Source organism: Solea senegalensis, linkage group LG21 (assembly GCF_019176455.1).
Source record: "Solea senegalensis isolate Sse05_10M linkage group LG21, IFAPA_SoseM_1, whole genome shotgun sequence".
Lineage (NCBI taxonomy): Eukaryota > Metazoa > Chordata > Actinopteri > Pleuronectiformes > Soleidae > Solea > Solea senegalensis.
In genome coordinates, this window is record NC_058040.1 from 11,093,802 (window position 1) to 11,119,560 (window position 25,759).

Below are 25,759 nucleotides of genomic sequence, written 5' to 3' on the forward strand. Positions count from 1 at the left end.
GTCACGCTGTTGTGTTGTGTTGTGTTGTGTTCTGACTGTCCTTAGTCTGTCACTGACACTGAAGCTGGGATGAATCACTTCGTCAGTCCATCGTCGGTCACTTACAGCAGATGGACAAATCCAGGGCGACGGTAAAAAACCAAAACACTGACATGATGTTATATTTGTTCTGACTCTGGTCGGTGGAGATAACCTGTCCGGCTGGTCGTGCTCTGACACGGTGTTGTCATCATGAAGGCATTGCCCTTCCTTAGATGACATTTCCAGTTTGTGTCTGTGTCCTGGCATTTAGGGGCGAGGTGGATCTAACGGGTCACAGCGATGAGTCGCAGTCCACGGACACTGAGATCTGCACCATCACCTCACCGAGGATCACACGGTCTGCACCGGGCCATGACGCCACAGACACTGAAGGTTTAACGTCAGCTGTGCTTTCTTCATATTTAGTGTCTTTACAGGTTTTTCGTTTGATTGAAAGTATTAAGCGTGTTTGCACTCATATCAGTTCCTTTATCTTTATCTTTATCTACTTGAATAGTATATAATACTGTGCTATCCTTTCACTGTGAATGAGATGTGTGTTTAAAAAATGGAAAACTACATCATATTTCTGTGAAATGTAGTAGTTGGATACAGTAGAAGTAGAAGTATTATGTTAATTGTTACTTGTCAGAAGTAACAATTATTTTTCATTCATTCATCTTAAACCACTTTATCCTCTGCATGAGGGTCGCTGTTGCCAATCCCAGCTGACATAGTGTGAAAGGTAAACTGTGGACAGGTCCTAACCCTAACCCAGTCCATCATAGGGACACATATGGAGACAAACAACCGTGCACTCTCACACCTACAGTCAATTTAGAGTGTCCAACTTACCTACAATCCCCAAATCTGTGTGTTTTTGTACCGTGGGAAACACAGGGAGAGCATGCAACTCCATGCAGAAAGGCCTCTTTATTGTCGGCCAATCAGCTGATTTGTTATTTTATTTATTCTTTTACGATGAATGGATTAGTTGTTTGGTCCATGGAAATGATGACCTGAATTTAGTCGGTTGTTTGTCTCTCGTTTTGTTAATTTCAGTTTGTGAAAACATTCACAAAGAACTTGTAATGTTGATCCATTATCAAAATAGTTAGAGCAGGACTCACTCATCCTTTGTGTATTATATATAAAGTATAGTAACATACTGTATATACACTGTAATTGCATTTATTCTTCTGTGTGTGGATTACAGCAACTGTCACATCTCTTTCAGAAACCTTCACTGTGGAAGCTGCACTGGACGCCATTGGTTTTGGGATATTCCAGTGGAAGATGTCTCTCATCACTGGACTGTCATGGGTGAGACTCCAGAAACAAACAGGAGGGAGGAAACAGTAACATCTACTGCGAGTTACTCTGTGTCTGTCATGTAACGCCTTGCCGCTCTCTCTCTCTCCCTCTCTCTGAGTGCAGGTAGCCGACGCCATGGAGATGATGATCCTCAGCATCTTGGGGCCTGAGCTGCACTGTGAGTGGAGGCTGCCCAGCTATCAGACGGCTCTCATCACATCGGTAACGTCTCCTTTTTGCAGTACTTTTGGGATTCTTTGTTTGTTCGGGCTCATACTTAGACAGACCGCTTCTCCATTTTGCCTCAGGTCGTGTTTGTCGGGATGGGCCTCAGCTCATCTGCATGGGGGAATTTGTCTGACAAGTATGGCAGGAAAACTGTGAGTCTTGGTTTATCATATATATAGCCTATATATATATATATATATATTTATATAGTCTGAGTGTGATTTTTGTACATTATCTCACATTGAACACTTTGATAACAGGGTCTGTTTATCTGTATGAGCTGGACTCTGTACTACGGTGTGTTGAGTGCCTTCACTCCAGTGTACGGCTGGCTGCTGGTCTTGCGGGGCCTCGTAGGATTCGGCATCGGAGGAGCGCCGCAGGCGTAAGTTCACCGCTGCTCTCTCTTACATAATGAGACTCCTGATTACTGACTGATTAAAGCTGCAGTGCGTAACCTTTGGTAGTTTGTGTTGCTGCGTCCCTGATCTTGGTCTTGTATAAGGGATACTTGAGTAAAAGTACAAGTATCTCACCAGAAAATGACTTTGGTAGAAGTTGAAGTCACTTTTTGTAATATAAGTGAAAGTCTTAAAGTATTTGACATTTACCGTACGTAAGTATCAAAAGTAATTTTATGAAATAAAATGTACTTAAGTTTTAGAAGTAAAAGTATAAAAGAACACAAGGAGTTAGGATTGAGCCATAGTGGCTCAGTGGTAGGGTGAGTTGTCTTTCAGCGGTAAGGTTGAGGGTTTAATTCCTGGTCTATATGTGTCCTTGAGCAAGACGCTTAACCCAATGTTGCAGCGTGTGAATGTGCCAACTCTTCTTCTTCTGATTTTATAATAATAATAATAATACATTTAATTTAAAAGCGCCTTTCAGGTCACTTGGTAGCAACAAGAAACAAAGATAGTGAGAGGAAATGTAGTGGAGTAAAAGTAAAAGTTAAACATAAATAACAAAGTGAAGTACGGATGTGTGAATTTTGTACTTAAATACGTTAACAAAGTATTTGTACTTTGTTACATTACAACGCTGCCCAACAAGAGACCTAATCACCGCTGTGCTAACCCACGTGTCTATGTGAACTCTGCCTGATTTGTTAAAGCTACAGTGCGTAACTTTTGGTCACAGGTTTTTGATTATGCAACACTATCAAACCCGACTGGAATGTCGCCCAACAAGAGATCAGATCACCACTGTACAGAGTTGTGTCTATGTGAACTCTTCCAACCACAACTTTTCTTGTATTACAAAGCTACATACTGCAGTTTTAATGTCAAATGACTTGTCTCTTTTTCAGGGTGACACTCTACTCCGAGTTTCTCCCAGCGAAGGCAAGAGGTATCTGCATCATGCTGATTGCGGTACTGTGATGATTTTTGTTGTTAATGCATTACATATTATGGATTATTTAATCTGATCCAGGAACCTGTGCTCATTAATAACCAGCTCTCATTTGGTCTGTTTGTGTGTTTCAGTCATTCTGGGCAATCGGTGCCATGTTCGAGGTCCTCCTGGCTCTGTGGATAATGCCCATACTCGGCTGGAGGTGGCTGCTCGGCTTGTCCACTCTACCCATGGTCCTCTTTCTCTGCTTTTGCTTTGTACGTAGTCGACTGTGCTTTTTAATAGCGACTGTCAAAAGAAAAACCAGCAGCTTGAAGCTGAACGTTCTGTGTCACACAGTGGCTGCCGGAGAGTCCTCGCTTTGACGTGCTGATGGGGAGAAGAGACAAAGCTGAGGCGACTTTAAGATCCATCGCCAAACAGAACGGCACGGTCATGCCTCGAGGGACGCTGATCGTCCATAAACAGGTGACGTGAAAAACGTGTGAAAAAACAAAAATGTGTTTCTCCAATATAACAATATCATGCTTTTTTTTCTTTAGATTGATTGACACGTGCGTCTCCTGTTTGTAATGTTTCAGAAAAACCGTGGACGGATCAGAGACCTCTTCAGCCCTCAGTACTGCAGGACCACTCTTCTCCTGTGGTTTATATGGTGAGGTCAACTGACACATTTTCTACCTTCTACTTGATCAGATTAATTTATTTAAGCATTAATCAAACAGGAAAATGGTTCGAGAATAGACCTGTATGTATGTTTCTATGGCTGAAGTTACACAAGATTGCCCCACGGAAATAAACATTTATAAGTCAGAACTTAAATTGGTTTAATTAAAAATGTGCACTTCATTGCGCTTCATTTAACAGTTTTTTTTTTTGGGGGGGGGTATAATATTATACAAGAGCATTTACATGTTACAATGTTTTTGTATTGAGTTTTTTTCTTTCAGTTTATGATGTTTATTTCTTTGAATCACAAACACAGGGGGAAAAGTGATGTTTCAAAAGTAAAGTAACTCTGAGATTATCTCGTGTTCAGTGAAATGCACAATAAACATTGTTCATTTAATTCTTTACTTTAAACTTCTGCATGACTACACTTTGAGAATAACTGTATTATTATTATTAGGGGGTGGAGTGGCTCAGTGGTTAAAGCCGGTAACCTGTGTGCGAAAGTTTGACTCCACCCCTGGCAGATTGTACTCAGTTCCATTGTAAGTCGCTTTGAGTAAAAGTGTCGGCTAAATGACATATAATGTAATTATTATAATAATATTATCCATAGGTTTGCAAATGCCTTCTGCTACTATGGAGTCATCCTGTTGACAACTGAAATGTTCCAAGCTGGAGATTCGTGTGGGGGTAAGACGACAACAGCTGCTTTGAACCTTTTCACACGTTTAGCAAAATGTTTAAAATCAAACTCTTCAAACTCGCAGCGACCCAGGGGGCCAAGATCGAGCCGAGCTGTAGTCTGGAGTGCAAATATTTGACATCAGCTGACTACAAAGATCTTTTATGGACGACGCTGGCCGAATTCCCAGGTGAGAGGCTGTGTATCAAAATATTTATGAGCCGTAAAAGTACAAGTATCTTAGCAGAAAATGACTTTGGTAGAACTGGAAGTCACTTTTTTTTTTACAATATTACTTAAAGGGGACATATTATACCCTATTGCCCCTATTATAATAGTTCCCTGGTGTCCTAATGAACATGTCAGTGACATGCTTTGGTCAAAATACCATAAGGATGAAGCATCATAGTAGTTCAATAACTCTGCTAAACCCGCCCCTTTCAGAACGCTCGGTTTTGGTGCATGGTCCCTTTACATGCAAATGAGACACAGGCAAACACACACCCACTTCTTCCAGGGGGTTTCTGATTTGTCCTCTTTACAGTGCTCTCGTTCAGCTTCTGTTCTCTCCGCTCTATTCCTCTCCCCCTCCCTCCACTAGTTCTCTGACAATATCAACATGGCAGCGTGCGCAGAAAACAGTGAGAGTGCCGTCACAGGAAGAGATCAGCGGTGGCGATCAGTGGTGCTGTCCCTATGCCCCTAATTGATTTTCACAGAGAGTGCAGCACCGCTGATCGCCAGCGGCAAGCTGCATAAACTGCTGCTGTATGTGACTGTATCAGACTGAGTCTGTGCTCCGGTCATGGAGGACGTACTGAACAAACGTTTTTAATTAGGACGTGTCAGAATGGTCAGTTATGAGCTCCGTGTGACCTTTTCTTAACAATGTGTGTGTTTGTTCTCAAAGTAAACTTACTGGTGGGGCGGTAACATTTGCGGTGAAATGCGCATGCTGCCGTCATAAGCGCAGGGAATTCAACATCGAGTGTTTTATCGCCTATACTTACACTAAGGGGGACCACGAAAACATGACTGAGTATTCTTTTTCCACACTTTGGCGACAGGTAGGGCCTCCAGAGTCCCAAATATAAGTATTAAAATGGTTAAAAAGTTGATTTTACATAATATGTCCCCTTTAAGTACAAGTATGTGACATTTACTGTCCTTAAGTATAATAAGTAAGTAAAAGTCATTTTCTGATATAATATGTACTTAAATTCTATAATTAAAAGTATTTAAAAAGTGAGTAGTTAAAATTGAGCCATGGTAGCTCAGGGTGTGTTGTCTTTTAACTGGAAGGTTGTGGGTTCAATTCCTGGCTCTGATAGTCTATATGTGTCCTTGAGCATGTTGCAGCTCATCAGGACTAGAAAAGCTCTATATAAATACAGACCATTATCTATATATCAGATCAACAGCTATAATCCAATGTCCATTAATCCAATAAGTAAAAATACTAAACTGTATGTTCACTCAGTGCTTCAGTGTTCTCATGAATCTATAACGCAAATATCTACACATCTACACATAGTCTGATTTGTATTTTTATACTGTAACTGTTGATTGCATGTGTTTTATGTATATTTTCTGTGTTTTTCAGGTCTCCTAGTTATAATTTTTGCAATCGAGTATCTTGGCAGGAAGAAGAGCATGGCTCTGTGTTTCCTCATGTTTTCACTCTTCCTCCTGCCCTTATACGCTTGTATTGGAAGGTAAGTTATTTCCTGTGTGCGTCATTTCATCATACACTGGAAGAACATGATATGATATTATATATATTATATTTTTGTTCTCGTATAGGACGGCTCTTACAATCTCCATCTTCATTGCCAGAGCCTTCATCGCTGGAGGATACCAAGTTGTTTTTGTGTATACACCAGAGGTAGGCTTTTCTATTTTTGAGTATCTGGCACTTTAATTGTGTGTTTTAATAGTTTGGGTGTTTTAATAGTTCATACGTTGTTGTTGTTTTGTGTCGTTATTATATTATGGATGCTAAGTGGGGATTGTTTCTAATTTACCCACACTGCAGTTGCTCGTAAAGCAAAATCACAAATAATGTGATTCAATAACGATGAAATATTCTCACCCCCTCATTGTTCATCAGGTGTTTCCCACAGAAAACCGAGCCTTGGCGATGGGGATTGCCAGCACGATGGCCAGGGTCGGCGCTTTAATCACACCGTTTATAGCACAGGTACAAAGTCAAACATACAATATCTGAGAAATGACTATTAGAAATGGCAAAATTCAACTTTTACTGTTCTGGTTCTTTGTAGTTTTTGTATAATGGTTTTAGCTTAATTTCATACATCAGTGCAATACAAAAAAAACAGTCAAAAGAACATTAGAATGTATTTTTTCGATCACATAGTGATTACAGCAGGAGTGTTAGTTTTATGAAAAGAATAGGAATTCTTAATATTAAAACATTAAAACATGACTTAAAACATCGAATGTACATGTAAATGTATATATTTTTTGTTATGTTTTTTTCCTTGTCAGTGCAAGTTTAAAGTGTGCAGTACAATGTGCAAATTCAATGTGCAAATATTACACAATAAAAATGAGAAGACATAAATAGTTTAGAAATCTTCCAAAAACTCTATTATTTATTTTGCAAATAACAAACTGAATTCATCTTTTTTTTACCCAAATCTGAGCCGGACTCACTGGACTTCTTCTCTGAGAAGTCAGAAATGAATCAAGCCCTATTAATTAAACCACAAAAACTAATTTTACTGTTCAGGAATGCAAGTACATCACTACATTTTGACATCTTAATCAAGAAATAATAATGTGCTTTACCATTATTTTTTACTATTTATTTTTTACATTTCAAAATGTATGGATAACAATAAACATTGTATTTTTAGCATTAAAAATGTCATTTTGGTTAAAGAGCTTCTATATACTGGTGTATTAACCATTACAGAAACAGAACAATTATTTGTATTATTACCAATGTTGTTAATTTAGTACAGCTGTGGCTTTGGGTGGTAGTCTCATAAATTTGTTAAGCACAGTATATATTTATAGATAATAGCAGTATTGTTATTGTGATCCTGTATAGCTGTGGAGAATCATTTGCAGCACTGGTTTTGACTCCTGTGTGTTTGTGTTTGGTTTCAGGTGATGCTCAGATCATCCGTGAATCTGACACTTGCTCTCTACTGTGGCTGCTCCGTGCTCGCCGGGGTCGCGTCCTTGTTGCTGCCCATCGAGACGTTAGGCCGCGGTCTGCAGGAGTCCAGCGTCAACCAGGAGGCAACAGGTCAGACAACCGCCATGACCAGTGAGGGGTCACAGTCCAGCAAAACCGTTTAGACTGAAGGAGGAACGGAAACAAACATGGGGGAGAAAGGACGGAGTGTTTTACTTATTGAATGATCACCTCCTATGTGCGGCTGCTGTTTTCTCTTCACGACAGACTCAGTCATGTGAGCGGAGATAGGTGAGGAGCAACGACTGTCCAACGAGAGTGGAAGAAAACCTGCGTCTGCTTGTTTTGTTTATCCTCTCTTCCATTTAAGAATGGAAATAGGGAATATTTTTGGAAAATGCACTTCCCAGACAAGATAGAAAAATTACATTTTTTTTATATATATGTTTTATAATGTTTTACTTTGTTATTTATTAAATATGAAGCCCAAACACCTTTGATGATTAAAGTGGTTTGTTCTGCTGTATAGGCTTCGTCTTATTTCTCTTTTAAAGAGACGTGTGATTCTTTTTAGATGGTAACATTCTCTATAGGTCACGCATGTGTTACAGTAATTATCAAATAGGACACAGCGAGACTTTTATTCTCTCAACCACACAAACCAAAAGCAAGAGGAATGAAAATAAGAACTTTATTACCAAATACCATATATGTATGTATGTATACTGTGTGTAAAAGATGGATAGATAGATAGATTTATTTGGCAAAGAACAAACTGGATTTATCTTTTTTATACCCACATTTGAGTAAATAATTATAATTTGACAATTTAATCACTATATTTTAGATAGATAGATAGATAGATAGATAGATAGATAGATAGGTAGATAGATAGATAGATAGATAGATAGATAGATAGATAGATAGATAGATAGATAGATAGAAAATCCAATGTAATCTTATAAATCCACAATTACAAATTTCTTCTATTGAATAATGTCGAATATTTGTCATCGTCTCTATGTTTCATAACGACTATGAATATTATTTCATCAACATATTTGTATTTGGGAGTTCCTAGTCTGGCACAGTCACCTTGACAACATTGGCCCAATGACAGCGCACACTGAACTAGGCCAGCCAATCACAGGCAGCCGCTGGAGCTGCATGTCATTTCTGCCCCGCTTCCAACCTGCACCGATGTTTTGTTTGTCTGTGATGAAATCCCCGACTGTTTCGTTGCTGTTGCTGCTGCAGCTGCTACTTCTGTCTCGGCACAAGCGAAGGGAATCTGTCGTGACCTCCCGCACGTGAGGACTAGAACCGCAGAGGAGGACGCGCGGAGCGGGAGTGAAAGGGAGCAGCGCCGGGGCGCAGTAGGAGTCAGGTGGTGGTGGTGGTGGTGCTGCTGCTGCTGCTGGATGAGAGGCTGACTAGGCATTTCTCCCCGGTGACAGAGACTATCTCAGCGCCGCATCTTCTCGCATCCTCCGCCCTCCTCCTCCTCCTCCTCCTCCTCTCCCGCTGCTCTCCACGGCTACAGCAGCAGCATCTCTCCTCTCCTCCTCCTCCTCCTCCGACCATGGCCCTGGTGACACTGCAGCGCTCCCCCACTCCCAGTGCAGCGTCCTCGGCCAGCACGACCAACAGCAGCGCGGGGGAGGTGAGTGGCAAATCCGGGTTTGGTCTTTTGTGTGGAAGACAGGAGTCTGGGTGGTGGTGGTGGTGTTTGAAAACCCTGCGGAGGTGTGCGTGTGTGCGTGCGTGCGTGTGTGTGTGTTGTAAAACTTGATATAATGTTGCACTGACTGAACAACAGCAGAGACTTGTTTGTGGCAGCAGCGGATTTGTAAACAAAATCCTGCATCAGGAGGATGAGGAGGATTTGGGGGGGTGAGGGTGAGGGTGGGGAGTGTGTGTGTGTGGGTGGAGTTGCTGCTGCTGCTGGTTTAGCTGTCAGAACAAAAGTGCTCCATTTTTTGCTGCTGCACAAACAAACATGTGCTGCGTGGTGCTCAGGTTATGAGCAGCAGCAATGCAGCCTGGATGCTGTGGGAAAAAGAAAACGACACTTTAAAGGGACATTCCACCATTTCTGTTGTGGATTTTCCTTTTAGTCCAAAATGAATGGAATCGGTAGCACCTGGACTCGTAGGTGCCCCAAGACAGACTATTCAATTACAAACTCAGTTGGGTTGTGTTTTCAAACACATCTCAGGTGCAAGTCAAAGTCACAATATGCAGCATTTATTTCTCTTTGGAATAAGATAAACATACAGCATGTCTCATATACGACCCACAAACATCTCACAGTGCCTTTAATGGAACACAAAAGAACTAACGCTGCTATCAAACCTGTCAGACTACTGTAGGAATCTTTAAGAAATAGTGAAAAGTGTTTATTTCTCAGTTGTTTCTGGTGGAACCACAGGTTGGGCCACTATGACGTTGGTTATGGGCCACATGTGGCCCACGGGCCACCCTTTGAATAGGCCGGTCATAGTGTCTTTTGTCCTGGTTTATGTTCAACGTCTTGTTAACATAAATATCAGAGAATAAGCAACTCGTGCATGAAGACACAGGTGTCAAACTTGTGTGGCCCTCATTTGGCCCAACACACAATATCAACTATATAATGAGTTATTTATGTATGTTTTTTTGTATTTTATACTGAATCGATTTGTTTTGCATCGGAAATGTGTTTTTATGATGCGCTATATATCGTTTCATATCAAAACAAGCACTTTTATTTTGAAATTCTGCCAAATACCATCACTAATATTGTTATTTCAATATAATGTGAATATTATATTGACCCTCCCCTCGACTGACCAGACAAGATGCTCAGTGGCCCCCAGGTCATTTGAGTTTGAGACCCCTGCATTAAGGCATGAAGATTTTGGATCTAACTTTTTATGAGAAGCTTTATTTTAATATCTGCTGTCGCTAAGTAAGTACATTTTATTTACACAGCACCTTCCACGGATATGGAATCACAAAGTGCTTCACAGGGCGATACAAGTAAAATACATAAAATACTGAGAGTTTAAACAAAAAAAACAGGAGAACACAGTAGAAGGAATAAAACAGTAAGAGACAAGACAAGTTTTTAACTGCTTTTTTAAAAGCATATTTAAAACAAGATGGAGCAATAACCACTATCAAAAATCAACTACTCTACTAAATAAAAAGATAATGCTTGCTTTTAACATTTATGTTTTGCATTCTTTTGAATTTTTTTAAAAGTAAAAAAAGAAATTCACTTACAGCCATAACTCCAGTTGTTCGTTGTTCCAATGATTAACTGTTCAGTCTTAGTAGACATGGTCAAGACGACCTGCTGACGTTCAAAACGAGCATCAGAAAATAGGGAAGAAAGGGGAGTTAAGTGACTTTGAACATGAGTATTTCAGAAAGTGCTGATGTAGTGGGATTTTCATGCACAGTCCAGGTTTACAGAGGACGAGAAAGAGAACATATCCAGTGAGCAAATGAATGACAAAGACAAACAACAAACAATTTGTCAAATAACCACTTGAAAGCAGATGAGCTACAGCAGCAGACACTCCTATTAAGACCACAAAACACCTCAAGAAGTGGCCAGAAAGTGTGTTTTTATCTGAAGGAAACCGGTTCAGTAGAAGTAACCAAGGTGCAGAAACCAAATTATGAAAACAAACATTCAACTCGGGAGCAATTCCACATTTTATCATAACACCAGACTTCCAGTTCTACTTTATAAAAAGTGACTGACTGAGCCGAGGCACAAAAACAAGCAGGGACATTCCTTCTTTGATGAACAATCCGTTTTTTTTTAATATCACACATTTCTTCTCACTGTCCTGCAAGATTTAGCAAGCAAGAGAGAAAGAAAAAGTGACTGTGTGATGTTTTTTTGTTTTTTTTAAATGTCCTAATGATTTAGCTGATTACAGCCAATGAGATCACAATACTGACCAGAGGGAACCAGCAGATGGCGCCGGCAGGCAACCTATTGCCACTACTGTACCATATCTTACATCATTATGGTTAAGTAAGAGTTCAATCAGCACAGTGCAGTCGACTCTGGTCGAGACTCAACGATAGAATTGAAAGCACAATTATATTAATGAAGAAAAGAGCTGTTTTGGGGGCAGGAGGAAAGATTCAGGGTTTAATTTATTGTATTTTCTCAGCCTCTATGTGAACATTACATGGTTTTTCAGGACTATTTTATTCACACAGCGTTTACCATTGTTTTCTTTAAAACTTCAAAACCCTTTGTCTTTGTCTTTTCAGGATTTTGGAAGCGACGATGACCGGAAAACGAATCAAAGGTAAACTCTTGCTCTATTTTTTTGTATGTCACACATTTGCTTTGCTTTACTTTGACCTTCACTGTCCACTTCTGACCCTGGGTTTACCCTCAATGTCCAAAGTCCGGGCTGATCAGCCCATTAGCTCAGCTGTAAGGAAACCAGAGACAGATACATTACAGGCATTCAGCAACTGCAAAACTGTTATAAAACAGTACATTTGTTGAATTAAATCTTTGAAAAAGGTTTGTCTATAATTGTTGGTGTCATGTACCTGTAAATATTATTTTATGTTACTATGTTATCTGAAAGGCCAAGAGTTTTTGGGGTTGTTTTTTTTTCCATTTGTTCTCTCCCGTGTAGCTTAGATTGCCATTTAAAAAAAAAATGATAATTGTGATAATGGATAATAAAATTGTTAAATAAAACAGTGCATTTGTATCTATAACTTAGTAAATCTTCACATTATCATATCTGACACCCCTGCCCTAACAGTAAATCTTTACATCTTCTATTGCCCTAACAGTAAATCTGAACACATTGTAAAGTCTCAAGCTTTAATCTTCAAACTCTTATCAAGTTAAACTAGTTGTGTCACATTTTAAGCTGTCGAAGTAATTACTCACAATGTTATTTAAGAAGATTTAAAACAAATATTGTGTACACATGTGAACACAATGCACTTTTAACTCGTATATGTAGATATTGTGTGTGTTCTTTTATTGTTCCTCAGTTACGTAAAAGATGAGCGTCAGTTCCCGCTGAGTCACAGAAGCTTTGTTTTACGTCACAGGAGCACAGACCATGTCATTGTGCTCACGGCGTCGTGTCACGCTTCGTCTGACTCACTGACTTACACGAGGACTCTGTGGCTCAGTGACTCGTCGCCGAGTGTCGAGTTATTACAGATTCTGCTCGTCAAACCCCCCAAAGTAGTGTTTCCAACGCCTCGCGGGATTCACATGAACGATGGTATTGTGGCAGAAAGAGAGTGATGCAGTGGCCCGGCTGCTGCAGACACGGGACTGAGCTGTGGGAGGAGGAGAGGATGGACCAAGACTGTGAGAGACGTTCAACCGCAGTTTGCTGCTCGGGGACAGAGTTTTAGAAGATTAAACTAGAGGAGAATGAGATTTTATAATCACACCGTGAGTCACAGAACGACCAGCAAGATGCATCTGGTGGTGAGACCGTCACATAAAACCATGTTCACCGTGCTGCCTCACTTTGTGGAGGAAGCCGCTCTGACTCGGAGGGAGATCTGTCGCATGTAAGTTTACACCAGACATTTAAGAGAAGATACTTTTTACCAAGGGGTGACGGTGGATGAGTGGTAGAGTGAGATGTCTCGAGGGTTTGAACCCTGGTCGTGCTAGTCTACATGCCGATGTGTCCCTGCACAAGACACTTAGCGCTGAGTTGCTCCTGACGGCTGTGCCAGTGGGTATAAAAGTAGTTTAGGACAGATGTGGTATTATTTTATAAAAAAAAAAAGGGAAGGTCCATTTTATGACTCTACATCAAGCTTTCATCGTGAAACTGACCTTGTATACATTTGGAATGAAAAACAATGGCACCACATATAGGACAGGAGCTACAACAAAAGGCCCTGTGATGGACCCACTCAGTCATTCCAGGCTTTTGTGAGGGGAAAGAGTCTGTGGTTGAACAAAGCTGCACCTTGTCCTGTGTGGTGAGAAAAGACACCACTGAAGATCTCCTCCTGCTCACACTGCATCGCAGCCAAAGTCATGACCCCGGAGTGCTGCGTCCAAAGCTTGAGTAGATACACGGACAAGCTTTGACCCACCAATGGTCAGCAAAACCAATGAAGTTGAGACTGTCCATCATGCTGTGAAGAGAACGCAGAGCTGTGGTCAGTGGTCAAGCTGGGATTGGCACCAGCAACCTACTTAATATAGAGTCTCATTCACTAAGGTCGAGGTCGCTGAATCAGTTGCAACTGGATTCAGCGACTTCGAGAATTACACTATCCCATGTGTGAAGCATGGATGTGGATCTCTGATGTTCTGGGTTTGGATGAGCGTCAGCAGACAACATGAATGGCAACAGGAACGCTTGTTGTTGAGTGTTATAGGCGGACAATTTGCTTTCATCAAACTTTTAAACTGAGAAGTCTGTTTGGAAATGATAAGGAAATCATCTCCTAAAATCCCCTCTCATCAAAAAAATGAAGCTGCTTGATTTATTTTCCTTTTCCTCTGTTTTCCCAGTCTCAGTGAGAGCTTCTTCATGGTCAAAGGTGCTGCCCTCTTCCTCCAGCAGGGCGGCAACACAGAAGAACCAAAGACACCAACCCACCACAAACATGCAGGTAAGAACCAACACACACACACACACACACAAACTGAACTGTACAGAGACAAGAGGCTTTTTTCTTCTTCTTCTGCTTTTGATCATTTTTTCCTGCACACAAACGAGCTCCAGACAAAAGGAACGCTGTGTTCGTTGACTTTTCCTTTCTGTGGGTTTGTCTGTTTATTCTCAACTGTTGGTGAGCTGGGTGTGACCTGACGTGATCCCACAGCTGAACACAAGAGACTTTAAGAGATTATTTGAAACAAGGACAAAGGACTATCATGTTAAAAGCCTGTATGTTGATTTGCATCACTTTTCTCTTTCCAAACCAGAACCAACTGACACATTTTTCCTAACGTCCATCAAGTTAGTTGTCTTTAGATACTCACTGGTTTTCTTTATTTTATAGTTTGTATTGTATTGTTTGTACTACTATCATGACTGAGATGGGAGTTTGTTTACATTAAGAGTAATCTGCAAATTTTTCTTCCCCCAATGGAAAAGAAAACAATGAATGCACAGTACACAGAGGATCAACGGTCAGTTTGTGACTGACCTTTAGTTTAGTTTTTGTTTGCCAAGAATCGTATAGTTTTATTTTTATACATTTTATTTGTGTGAGTGTTTTTTCTTCTGCTTTGCATTTCCTCTGCTGGGATATGTGACGTACAACTTTGTTGACCTCTATCTTTTTCTGTTATGCTATTTATTTATTTATTTATTTATTTATTTATTCATTCATTCATTCGTTTATTTGTTTATTTGTTTATTTAGTTAACCTATATTTCACCACACAATTGAGAACCAGTTCTAATTTACAATGACGACCTGAGCCAGAGGCAGCTAACATAGACATAGAAAGAGTTAAAACAGGGTATCAGCTTTACAACAGTGGAATATCACAATATGTACAATATACAGCAATTATTCTTCCTCTTCTTCTTGTAATTATTATTATTAGTAGTATTAATAGTAGTAGTAGTGGTAATAATAATAAAACAGCACCCACAGCCTTTCCCTTGCATATCTTCATGTTTGAAGCCTGTCAAGCAGACTGTTTTACAGATAAACGATTAACAAGATGTTCCTTTAACTAACAGAGAGATTGTTCACTCACTCATCTTCTCCCGCTTTATCCTCCACATGACAATCTGCATGTGTTTGGACGGTGGGAGGAAACCGGAGAACCTGGAAACGATCCACGCACACACAGGGAGCAGAGAGATTGTTGTTGTTGTTGTTGTTGTTCATTTTGTTCTTGTTTATGCTTCACTTTCAGGTGATTTACCGCAGCACCTGCAGGTCATGTTCAAGATCCTCCGGTCTGAAGATCGCATTAAACTGGTTTGTACAATACTTGTACGTCTCTCACACAGTAAACGTTCACTTCACTACTGTTATACATGTTATTCTTCTTCTGCTAAAATGCATCGACACTTGGAGGCTTCGGTTTCATGAAATGTGTGTTTGTGGTGTTACTTTTCGTCCTCAAATCGTGAAGTAGAAAAACAGTAGTAGTAAATATACACTATATGGACTATAGTGTTTGGCCACACCTGTTAAATATTGATTTCAGGTGATTCAATCAGGCTTTGCACTAGGCCAGTGAAGGGTTAATTTAATGCTTCAGCATACAGAGACATTTAGGACAATGCTATGCTTCCAACTTTGTGGTGGAGGACCTTTCCAACATGATTGAACACAAAGCAAGGACTATCAAGATGGTGTGGAAGAACTTGACTCGCCCTCACACAGAGCCCTGACCTCTAACCCATCGAGCTTTGGAATAAACTGGAACACATATTCACATAGAAACACTTCAAAAAAAAAAAGGAGAGTGGAGGCTGTTATAGCTGCAAAACAGGGCACCAACTCCATATTAAAGTTCTGTATGTGTATTTTAATATGTCATTACAGTCCTTGTTGGTGTCATGGTCAGGCGTCCAAATACTTTTATCCATATATTTATACTCTATATCTTCCTGTTGTTCCACAGGCTGTACGGTTAGAGAGCGGCTGGTCAGACCGTGTGCGCTACATGGTCGTCATCTACACCAGCGGTCATCAAGACACAGAGGAAAACATCGTCCTGGGAATGGACTTCACAGACAAGGACAGGTAATTATTGTCTGTTCGTGTAATTATTGTCTGTTCGGCCTTTTTATTATTTATTATTTCATAACATTTGGTATTCTTTTCTGGCCCGCAGTAAAAATTGTTCAATCGGGATGGTGCTGCCACTGTGGAGTGACACCAACATACATTTAGACGGAGACGGGTAAGTGTCATGTTTACTTTTCATTAAAGAATATTGTCTTTCCCTAAAACTAGCTCAATTAGGCTGTAGGTGGAGAACTGCTAATGGGTCATTGACTGGATTTTAAATGGAAATGTGTTTTACAAGATAAGTAGAAGAAAGAAAAGAAGATAATGAAACAACCAAAGAACATGAAGGGAAAATCTGGTTTGAACATATAGAGCATTTCAGTGAATACATGGGAGAATCAGGAAGATCCTAATTGAATCTTAAACATGGATAATGTAGTGATACGTGACTCGTTCCAAGGTAAAGAACCACAGTAACAAAAGCTCCCTCTCACCAATCTTTGATCTGAGTCTGTGGACAGTTAGAAAATAGCGGCCTCATCACCTTAGAGCCCTGATGATGCGGTTTTAGTCAGAAATGTGTTGCAGAGCTGGTTGAAAGCTGTTTAGGTTGTTAGGTTCTGCAGTAAAGGTTTTACTGCTCCCTCGTGGCAGAGATGTGAATTACATCTTTTTGTTCCCAGCTGTGTGAGAACAGTTCTTGCTGACCTGTTCACTTTTTCTGTGTGTGTGTGTGTGTGTGTGTGCGTGCGCACTGGAGGAATGTTCCACTGGGTTCCGTCCAGTCTGTGTTTACGTCCACTCATCATCACGCTTCATCTTCACCCACTCTCTTACTAAGATTTCCTCCTCCTTCTCTCCCTCCTCTTCCTCACCAGAGGTTTCAGCGTGAACACAGCGGGGCGGTCCCATGTCTTCAAGCCTGTGTCTGTGCAGGCCATGTGGTGAGGAAATCCTTCATATTCACCTGGTTTTTGTGGGATTTGTGAGGTTTTACAACAGGAAATTCGCAGACGTCACAGGCCTTTATTGGACAATAGCAGCTGTCAAACACATAATGTGTATCCTGTGCTATTGAAGGCCTGAAATGAGTGATTGAGACCAGTAAGTGCTTAGGAAAAAGTTTACTGATGTTGCAAATCAAGTGAGAATTAGGCTCTTTTACAACCAGGAATAATTCACTTTATCATTTTTTTTGGCCTCATCCAGCAGACTGGAACACTAAGTCCAGTTTTAATATATGGTCTATGGTCCAGTTTGTTTTCCTGTTTTTTGACACAAGTTGTTATATTTTATATAATTATAATAAGTCTAGTAATAAACATTTGTTATCACCGTTATAAAGCAGACAACTGCTGCAAAGATAGACAACTATTATGTTTGCCATCCCCATGAATAACAGAAATAGAGATTTTAGAATATACTGTATAACATGTAAAGTTGAAAATGATTAAATTTTAAAAATCCAACAAATGAAATTAAAATTTGGTTTAAAATTTGATAAAGTTGTTTTAATAGTGTCCCACTACACTGCTTTAGATGTCTGTCATGCTCCTGTGTAACTCCTCACGCTGAGGTATCTTGTAGCCACATGCCACCTAGTGGTCACTTCTCAGAATGATTCATAAATAAGTCTGACTCATTGTTTTATCAAACATCTCCTGTCACATCACATCACATAATGACTTTTTTCTTCTTTTCTGCTCTGTGCGCTGCCACAGGTCTGCCCTGCAGGTGCTACACAAAGCGTGCGAGGTGTCGCGGCGGTTCAACTATTTCCCAGGCGGCATTGCTCTCACGTGGATGGCTTTCTACGAGAGCTGCATCACCTCCGAGCAGAGCTTCATCAACGAGTGGAACGCCATGACTGACCTGGAGACGACGCGGCCCGATTCACCCAGCATGTTTGTCGACCGGTGAGACACTTTGTGCAGATTTCATCGTGTTGTAAAAGAACTAAATATATTATTATTATTATAATAATAATAATAATGCATTTTATTTGTAAGCGCCTTTCAAACACTCAAGGTCACTTTACATCTTATGTAAGAAGATAAATCAAAAACAGACATACCAGAGTTTGAAATGCAAAATACAGAAAAAGAGATTTGGGAGTGAATTCCAGAGTTGGGGGGGGTAGAAACAGCTGAATGACCTCAGTGGTTCAGGTGTGTAAGTGTGGAGGAGGTCAGTGAGCTCTAGTGGAGCTCGAATGTGATGCGTAAGCAGATAGGGAGCCAGTGACGTTAAGGATGGAGTTCTGATAATGACGGGACTTTGTGGACGTCCACTTGTCGTCCTTTTGCCACTAGCCCTTTGTCTCCAGATGCAGAAACAGAGCAGTGATGATATTCATTCACATGGTGCCACTGACATATCGACACTTTCTGTGCAGGCCAACAGAGCGAGAGAGAACTGAGTGCCTTATTAAAGCCAAGTTACGCAACATCATGATGTTTCAAGACCTGGAGAACATCACGTCCAAGGAGGTCTGTGCCAAATCCACCTTTTCACTTTTTATTTAACTCAGTCTGAGAGACTCATGGTGAAACTTCTTAAACCTTGTCGCCAGATCCGTAACGAGCTGGAGCAGCACATGAGCTGTAACCTGAAAGAGTACAAGGAGTTCATAGACAACGAGATGCTTCTCATCCTGGGTCAGATGGACAAAGCCACGCTTATCTTTGACCATGTGTACTTAGTGAGTACTTTTACATTACTTTCACTCACTTTCTTAAAATACTGTCATACAGTCATGTGGTTTATTTCAATCACATACGGCAACATTTGCCTTGTTTTCTGTGTTTTAAACCCACACAGGGCTCTGAGTGGAACGCTTCAAACCTCGAAGAGCTACGTGACTGTGGGTGAGCTGATAAGTGCATGTCATGTTTTCCTGATTCGATATTGTGTGTTTTATTGTTAAATGTTTGTGGTGTAAATTTGGACATGTGCGCCATGTCCCTTGTTAGATTAACTTTAGTTGTCTGTGTTGAGTTAGAGACAAACTTCCAGGAGAAGTTTTTCTGGGAATAGCTTGGTGCATTGACCTGGAAGTCTGATTCCCATCTCCTTATCGCTTGTTTTTTGGAAATAAACAGCTGCATCGCACTTGAAAAGATCACATATTATCCAAGGAATGAATACGACGCCTTTCGGAAGATTTGGCAGCTCTTCTTGACATTTACCAACACACTTGTCAGATTGTATATAAAAATGTTACTGATACATTATTAGCTGTTTGAATAAGCTAAGATTACTTACATTTCCACTTGTTTCCCTGTATTTCTTTATTCTAGTTTGATATTATTATTTATGTCTGACCATTACCTACTCCTTTTGAGTTAGGTCTCTCTTAGTTTGAATGCAGGTGGGACAGGGAGGGGATTTGGAGCTATGTTTGTGTATGTATGTTGAGTGTTTTGTACTGTATGTTTTTTTTAAATTGGAAAATTGAAAATAAAATATGCCAAAAAAATGCATTAATGAAAAACAAGAGTGTGTTGGCTCATGTGTAAATGTTGAATTTCAGAAACACAACTGAATCTGGACAATTGCATTAATATTAAACAAACCAACATTTTTACTTTCAAACTGAGCTGAAACAATGAATCGATTATTGATCGATTACTAAATCAATCAACATTTCCAATTGTTTAAGCTTCTTAAATGTGAGTATATTCTTCATTTCATTGCTCTGGATAACAAGGAAATCATTAAAAGTTAATCATTTTGGTTTGTGGACAAAACAAAACATTTGAGAACATCATCATTTCCAGGTTTGACGAACACTGATCACCATTTTTTAAGGTTTTTTCGATATTTTATGGACCAAACGATTAATCGAGAAAATTATCAACAGATTAATCGATTATGAAATCGATTGAAATCGTTAGTTGGAGCTCTAGTTTAAATGCTGCTCAGACAGAGAGAGCAACTTATTTATTGTCTTTTTTTCTTCTTTTTTTGGCAGAGTGGGCTACATCCTGAACGTTACCAGAGAGATCGACAACTTCTTCCCAGGCATGTTCTCATATCATAATGTCCGCGTGTACGACGAGGACGCTACGGACCTGCTGGCCCACTGGAACGACACCTACAACTTTATCGTCAAAGCAAGGTATACACATATTCAGTCTTTCACAGAGCGGGTTTTCAAACTCCTTGGATGATTATTATCCGATTATACAAGACGTGTTCATGCTGCTCTTTAATAGATGGGGCTTTTCGACTTATCTTTAAGCCATTTCAGATGAACTGTCTGAGCTCATCATGCTTTCTCACCAGTGCTGGGGCCAGTGCCACACATGACACATTTTCCTCCTGCGAGTTTTGCCAGTAACAGTGAGAAAGCTGAAATGGTGCAGTCACTGTGGTTGCTATGCAACTGACCAGCCATGCTAACCTGAAGTTAAAAAAAAAAAAAAGATGTTTGTCAAAAATAAGGAGCACCTCAGCTTTGTAAAAATGACTCTGTGACGCACTTTCCGAACTGTGTCGTCAAATGTATTAACACTTTTTTTCTTTCTGCACAAAAGGAAGAACAATTCCAAGTGCCTGGTGCACTGTAAGATGGGGGTGAGTCGCTCGGCCTCAACAGTGATTGCTTATGCAATGAAGGAGTACGGCTGGTCTCTGGAGAAAGCCTACAACTTTGTCAAGCAGAAGCGGAGCATAGCTCAGCCCAACTCTGGCTTCATGAGACAGCTGGCGGAGTACGAGGGAATCCTGGACGCCAGGTGAGACGGTCAAACTCATTCAGGTGAAAATATATTTTACATAAGTGCAGCCACGGGCTGCCATTCTGCTTTTTACATAATATATAATATTCAATTCAGTTTTATTTGTGCAGCACCAAATCAGAACACACATCATCTCAAGACACTGTACGCAGTAAGGCAGAGAAAAAAACTCCCTTTTAAAGGGCGGGGGTGACAAGAGGGAGGTGAGTTAGAGACTGAAGAGAGAGACCAGGAGCAGAAGTTTAGATAAGACAGGTCTGGATCAGTTATGACACGACAGCAGCAGAGATTGTTGATTGAAAAAGACAAGACGTTTGTTTTTCTATGAATATCATTCCTGGCTAAATGGTGTCACACAGAATAGCTCTTAATTCTGGAAGCGCCTTTAATAGTGTAGTATGTATGAAGCCTATTCAGCCTGAACCCTTATGGACCGCTAATTATTGTTGGCCGATTGACTGTTATCTGACTGTTTTGAATGGAAGAGATTGAACCTGTGTCAGTTTTAACTCATATGCATCTGTCACGTGTCTTAATGTTTTTTTATTGTGTCATTTTTCCGCAGCAAACAGCGTCACAACAAGCTGTGGAGGCCTGAAACGGACGAGGAGGGATCGGACGGTCTGCAGGCCTCTGGCCACAGCACGGGTGGAGAAGAGACGCCAGTGCTCAGAGAAGATGAAGCCTGGGGAGGCTGTGGTGCATCTCCCTGCAGGGGTATGGGTTTGGAGATGGAGCCCCTCGACTCTCTTAATTATAATTACTATTTTAGACGTTTGTCGGACTCTGCCTTAGACAGTGAGCCCTCCACCCCAGTGCGTGGCCCCCCGCTGCTTGGTATGGAAAGAGTTTTCATAGAGATTGAAGACGTGGAGAGAGACGCACTGTTGGAGGACGAGGGGTTCCCCATGGCACATTTGGCTCTGCCCGGCGAGGGCACAGCAGCCCAGACGTGCGGACGCCTTGACCCTCTGGAGGACATGAGGCTGAGACTTGAGTTCAGTACGCTGGAGGAGGAGGACGAGGAAGAGGCGAAGAAAGAGGAAGCTGAGATGGCGGCGCTGGCTCAGACTCCTGGAAACTCGGAGTCGGAGCAGACGGAGGAAAGCCGGTTAGGTCTCGCAAACCTGAACACCAACAACAGCAACCGGCTCGCTGCCAAGCGCAGCTGTCCTGCGGCTTTTGACGTGAGTTGAAATACTGATTTCTTATGCTCCAGTTGCATTTGTCTCACCATTAGATGTCACTAACTATTACACACTGGACCTCTATATGTAGCAGAGGAATGAGTTGTGATTATCTACATGTTTTAAAATGGCTTGCATGTCAAAAGCGAAACGTGGTGTTATTAACTTTTAAACTGACCGTACACTGTGTCCTCTTCTACCTTTACTCCATGTAGGACAGTGCAAGCACAGGAAACCCTTTGAAGGTGAAGCCGTCCTATCAGTCCTGTAAAGACTGCCTTCGTCTGCCACAAGGTCGGCGCTGCGAGCGTCCAGCCGGAGGTCGTTCCCACCGCCTTAACCCCTCCCGCCACTGCACTATCCCTTCCATATGCATAGATCCGCCGGGGACAAACTTTGCTTCCACGTCACTTCTGCAGTCTCTGGCAGCTCCCGCGGTTGTTGTCCCGCCGAACTTGGTCCAGCCCTGTGCTCACCTTTACCACTGCATCACATGTGCCCCGTCTGTCCCACTAGCCAACCGACAGAAAGCGCTCTCGCCCATGAGCTGTGAGGAGACGTCGCCAGACTGCGGCTCAGCAGAGGCGGAGGACATGGATGAACCAACACATGGGGAGAGCGTGGAAGTGCAAATATCCAGAGAGGCTACAGGGGACATCAGTGCTACTGCGACTGCTGAGGGTTTAAATTTGCAACCTGCTGAGGCGGTGGAGCTCCAGCTGCCAGGGCCAGGCGTAGCTTTTGGTCTGGACCTCATGTGACAGACGGCAGTGCAGCTTCAAAACCTGCCAAGTTTGACCATGGAAGGCCAGCTCTCAGTGGGGCACCTGCCTTAAAGGAGGAGCTGGAAGAGGTGGAGGTTTTACCGCCGCCTCTGCTAAGTACACAATGATGGCTGAGGGCCTGCAAAATGAAGCTCTGTCCTGTTTTGTGTCGTCGTGTCCCCGGCCACTGTTACAAGCTGCAGGTACTTTTGCGTCCACTGGCATGTAGAGTCAGGTGACGCTGGTTGTTTTTGCAGAAGTCTCGGATGCTCGTGCTGAGACTGAAGACTTCCTTGTGCCCTTCCTTGCCCCTGACTGAAGCCTGTCCAGTCTCTTCCTCACAAACAGGATCATCACACTTCCTCACCGTCCAGTGGAAATGACCGTCATGCTGCCATTTAACCTATAAGAGACAGGTTTGGTGTCATCTCGAAGCAGGAATCGTGCTCTCGGAGATGCACTTGTGTTCCCGTGCGACTCCTCGTCTGAGCCGTAGTTCACACTTTGATGTTGGCGGAAAGAAGAACACCTGGATGAACATGTTGCTGTTGGTTTGCTGTGTGTTTATCAATCGAACTCAATCGACAGCATCGAGTGGAGCTCGACATGGAGCCTGTTTGATTGCAGTCAGTATCTCCTCATGTTACCACAGATAAACAAATCTCCCGTTCAGCCTCAATTGTGTTTTCCCAGCTGCGGCCGTTTCTGCGTCACGTCAGGACATTTCATAATCATTTGTAAAAAAAAAATAACAAACAAACAAAAAAGAAGGATTCAAGCCGTTTTATGCTCCTTTAAAAAGCGCCATACCTCGGACCACAAGCATCACCCGGACTGTTTTGGTCAAACACTGTTTTGTCTCTGCTCAGAGGCTGGTTCGCCCCCTCGCCCTCCTCCACTGACGTTAATGTAATTACGTCCTTAAAGTGCTCGGTGTAGCCACACACGACTTTGCAGTATTACAGCACATATCCACAACACTAGGCCAGAAAGCATTCAAGTCGCCTTTCATTATTCTTTTTTTTGAAATGCCCGAAAACTTCAAATTGAATTTGTCCTGATTGACTTTAACTGACCACAAATGGCGTCAGTAAACAGGTTGAACTGCACCAAAGTCATTGTTTTTGCTTGAGTGAAAGAACTTACGACACTGAGGCGTTAAGAAAACACTGATTAACTTAAATGATTTAGTTTCCCACCTTGTTACAAGCCATGAATCTGGGTCGTCATTTATCACGCAAAGCTTTCATTGCAAACATGTTGAACTACCTTTCCCTAAACCCACAAATATTTGCAAAGGCACACTCACCGTGTATAGATTTATCACTCGATCACAACTGTAGTATCCATTCACACACTGCACAGGTATATTTCACTTGTATAGCAACGTTAAATCAGAATTCATTTAAGCAGGAATCGACAAAAGGAGAGTCTCAAATGTCTTGTTTTTGTCCACAAACCAAAATGATTCAGTTTGAATGATTTCTTTTGTCATTTGGAGCAAAGACACCGGGAGATATTCACAGTTAAGAGGCTGAAAAATCAGAAAACACAACCGCAAACCGATTCATCGATTATCATAACAGTACAAAAATACATTTCAAATATCTTTCGCTGTAAGAATCATTCATTTGTAGTTCTCAACACAAATGTTCCGACTTTCAAATTGCCAAGGTAAACTAGTGTGAATTAGAGAACACTATTTAAAAATGAACTGACCAGATTACACTTAACCCATCAACTACACAACAGCCCACAGTCCAAGAGTTTATACTTTTTATATTGTGTCCCTGTTCAAACAGCTTGATGCACATTTTTAAACTGTTTTGTTAAAACTGTGCCACCAAAGTTGCTGCGCTGCCAGATGTGTGAGTTGTTCTGATTGGTTGGAAGCTTTTGTTCCCACTGTGTTTGGCGCACTGGTTGTGTCAGAATGGTACAGAGCGATGTTTATAGGAAAAGCACACGCAAGTGTTAGAGTGTGTGTGCTTTAAGGATCTGGAAGTGAAAGTCGTGGAAAGTATTTAATCATCTTTTTTCTTTTTTGTGTTGCTGTAGATATTGCTTTTCTCTTCGTTGATGTATTCATTTAAACCTGTACAGACTCGTACACACAACAATAATGCATCATCTGTTCTGTGTCCTCTTTTAACTGGATGCCAGGGAGCTGCAGGTTTGCTCCAGTTAGATTTCAGTCATGTGGTTTTTGCCTTTAACCCGCTCTTGTCCTCATGTGGACGTTTGAACATGGCAAATCAACAGCACATACAGAGTTCCACACACAAAGAGCGGAAAGTGTGATCAAGTAAAGGAACTTGCTTTAAAGGACATATTGAAGTAATAGCTTATCATATTTAGACGTCCGCTCGTTAGATCGACTAATTTGTTGAACAAATGAATACACCAGTATCTTAATTAGTAAGAAGACCTTCCTTACGAAACACAATTTCTTTAATATGAATCAGATTTTAAGTAAATCACTAAATCCGCTGTGCATGTGTGTGTGTGTGTACATGTTTTTCTATCCTTATGAGGACTAAAAAAATCCCTGCAAACCTATCTTTGTTGGGGCATTTTGACCTTGTGGGGACATTTTGTATGGTCCCCATGAGGTTAAAGGGCTTTTTAAGGGTTAAGACCTAGTATTAGGGTTAGTTGTGATGATTAAGGTAAGGGTAAGGGTAAGAGAATGCATTAAGACTGAGACGTTTCCTCACGGAGATAGAAAAACCAGTGTGTGTGTGTGTGTTTCCAGACTGCAGCACTGTGTTTGGTCGTCTGCTTCATGTGTTGAATTTTCTTTTTGCATTTAAGTGCCTTAACCTCGGCCTTAGCTCTGTCATAAAGCATCACAGGCTTTGCAAGACGTTATGTGACTGTGTTGTTGGTCTGATTTGTATTTTATTT

At 41.3% G+C, this 25,759-nt stretch overlaps 2 protein-coding genes across 2 annotated transcripts; both read left to right on the forward strand.

The window, feature by feature from the left end:
• svopb (SV2 related protein b) lies at positions 1-7,965 on the forward strand. Its single transcript, XM_044011797.1, has 16 exons — positions 1-131; positions 293-414; positions 1,259-1,344; positions 1,459-1,557; positions 1,644-1,715; positions 1,824-1,948; positions 2,873-2,936; positions 3,051-3,176; positions 3,259-3,387; positions 3,501-3,574; positions 4,205-4,281; positions 4,359-4,463; positions 5,877-5,988; positions 6,077-6,158; positions 6,384-6,473; positions 7,409-7,965. The coding sequence occupies exons 1-16, from the start codon at positions 70-72 to the stop codon at positions 7,601-7,603; spliced, it is 1,620 nt and encodes a 539-aa protein (XP_043867732.1). The 5' UTR covers positions 1-69; the 3' UTR covers positions 7,604-7,965.
• A 684-nt stretch (positions 7,966-8,649) lies between these two features.
• ssh1b (slingshot protein phosphatase 1b) lies at positions 8,650-24,334 on the forward strand. The gene is made up of 15 exons (XM_044012959.1): positions 8,650-9,102; positions 11,718-11,755; positions 13,969-14,069; positions 15,333-15,397; positions 16,050-16,171; positions 16,263-16,331; positions 17,038-17,103; positions 17,881-18,075; positions 18,555-18,648; positions 18,732-18,860; positions 18,980-19,026; positions 20,133-20,279; positions 20,698-20,898; positions 21,467-22,088; positions 22,304-24,334. The coding sequence occupies exons 1-15, from the start codon at positions 9,022-9,024 to the stop codon at positions 22,847-22,849; spliced, it is 2,523 nt and encodes an 840-aa protein (XP_043868894.1). The 5' UTR covers positions 8,650-9,021; the 3' UTR covers positions 22,850-24,334.
• Positions 24,335-25,759: the final 1,425 nt, after the last annotated feature.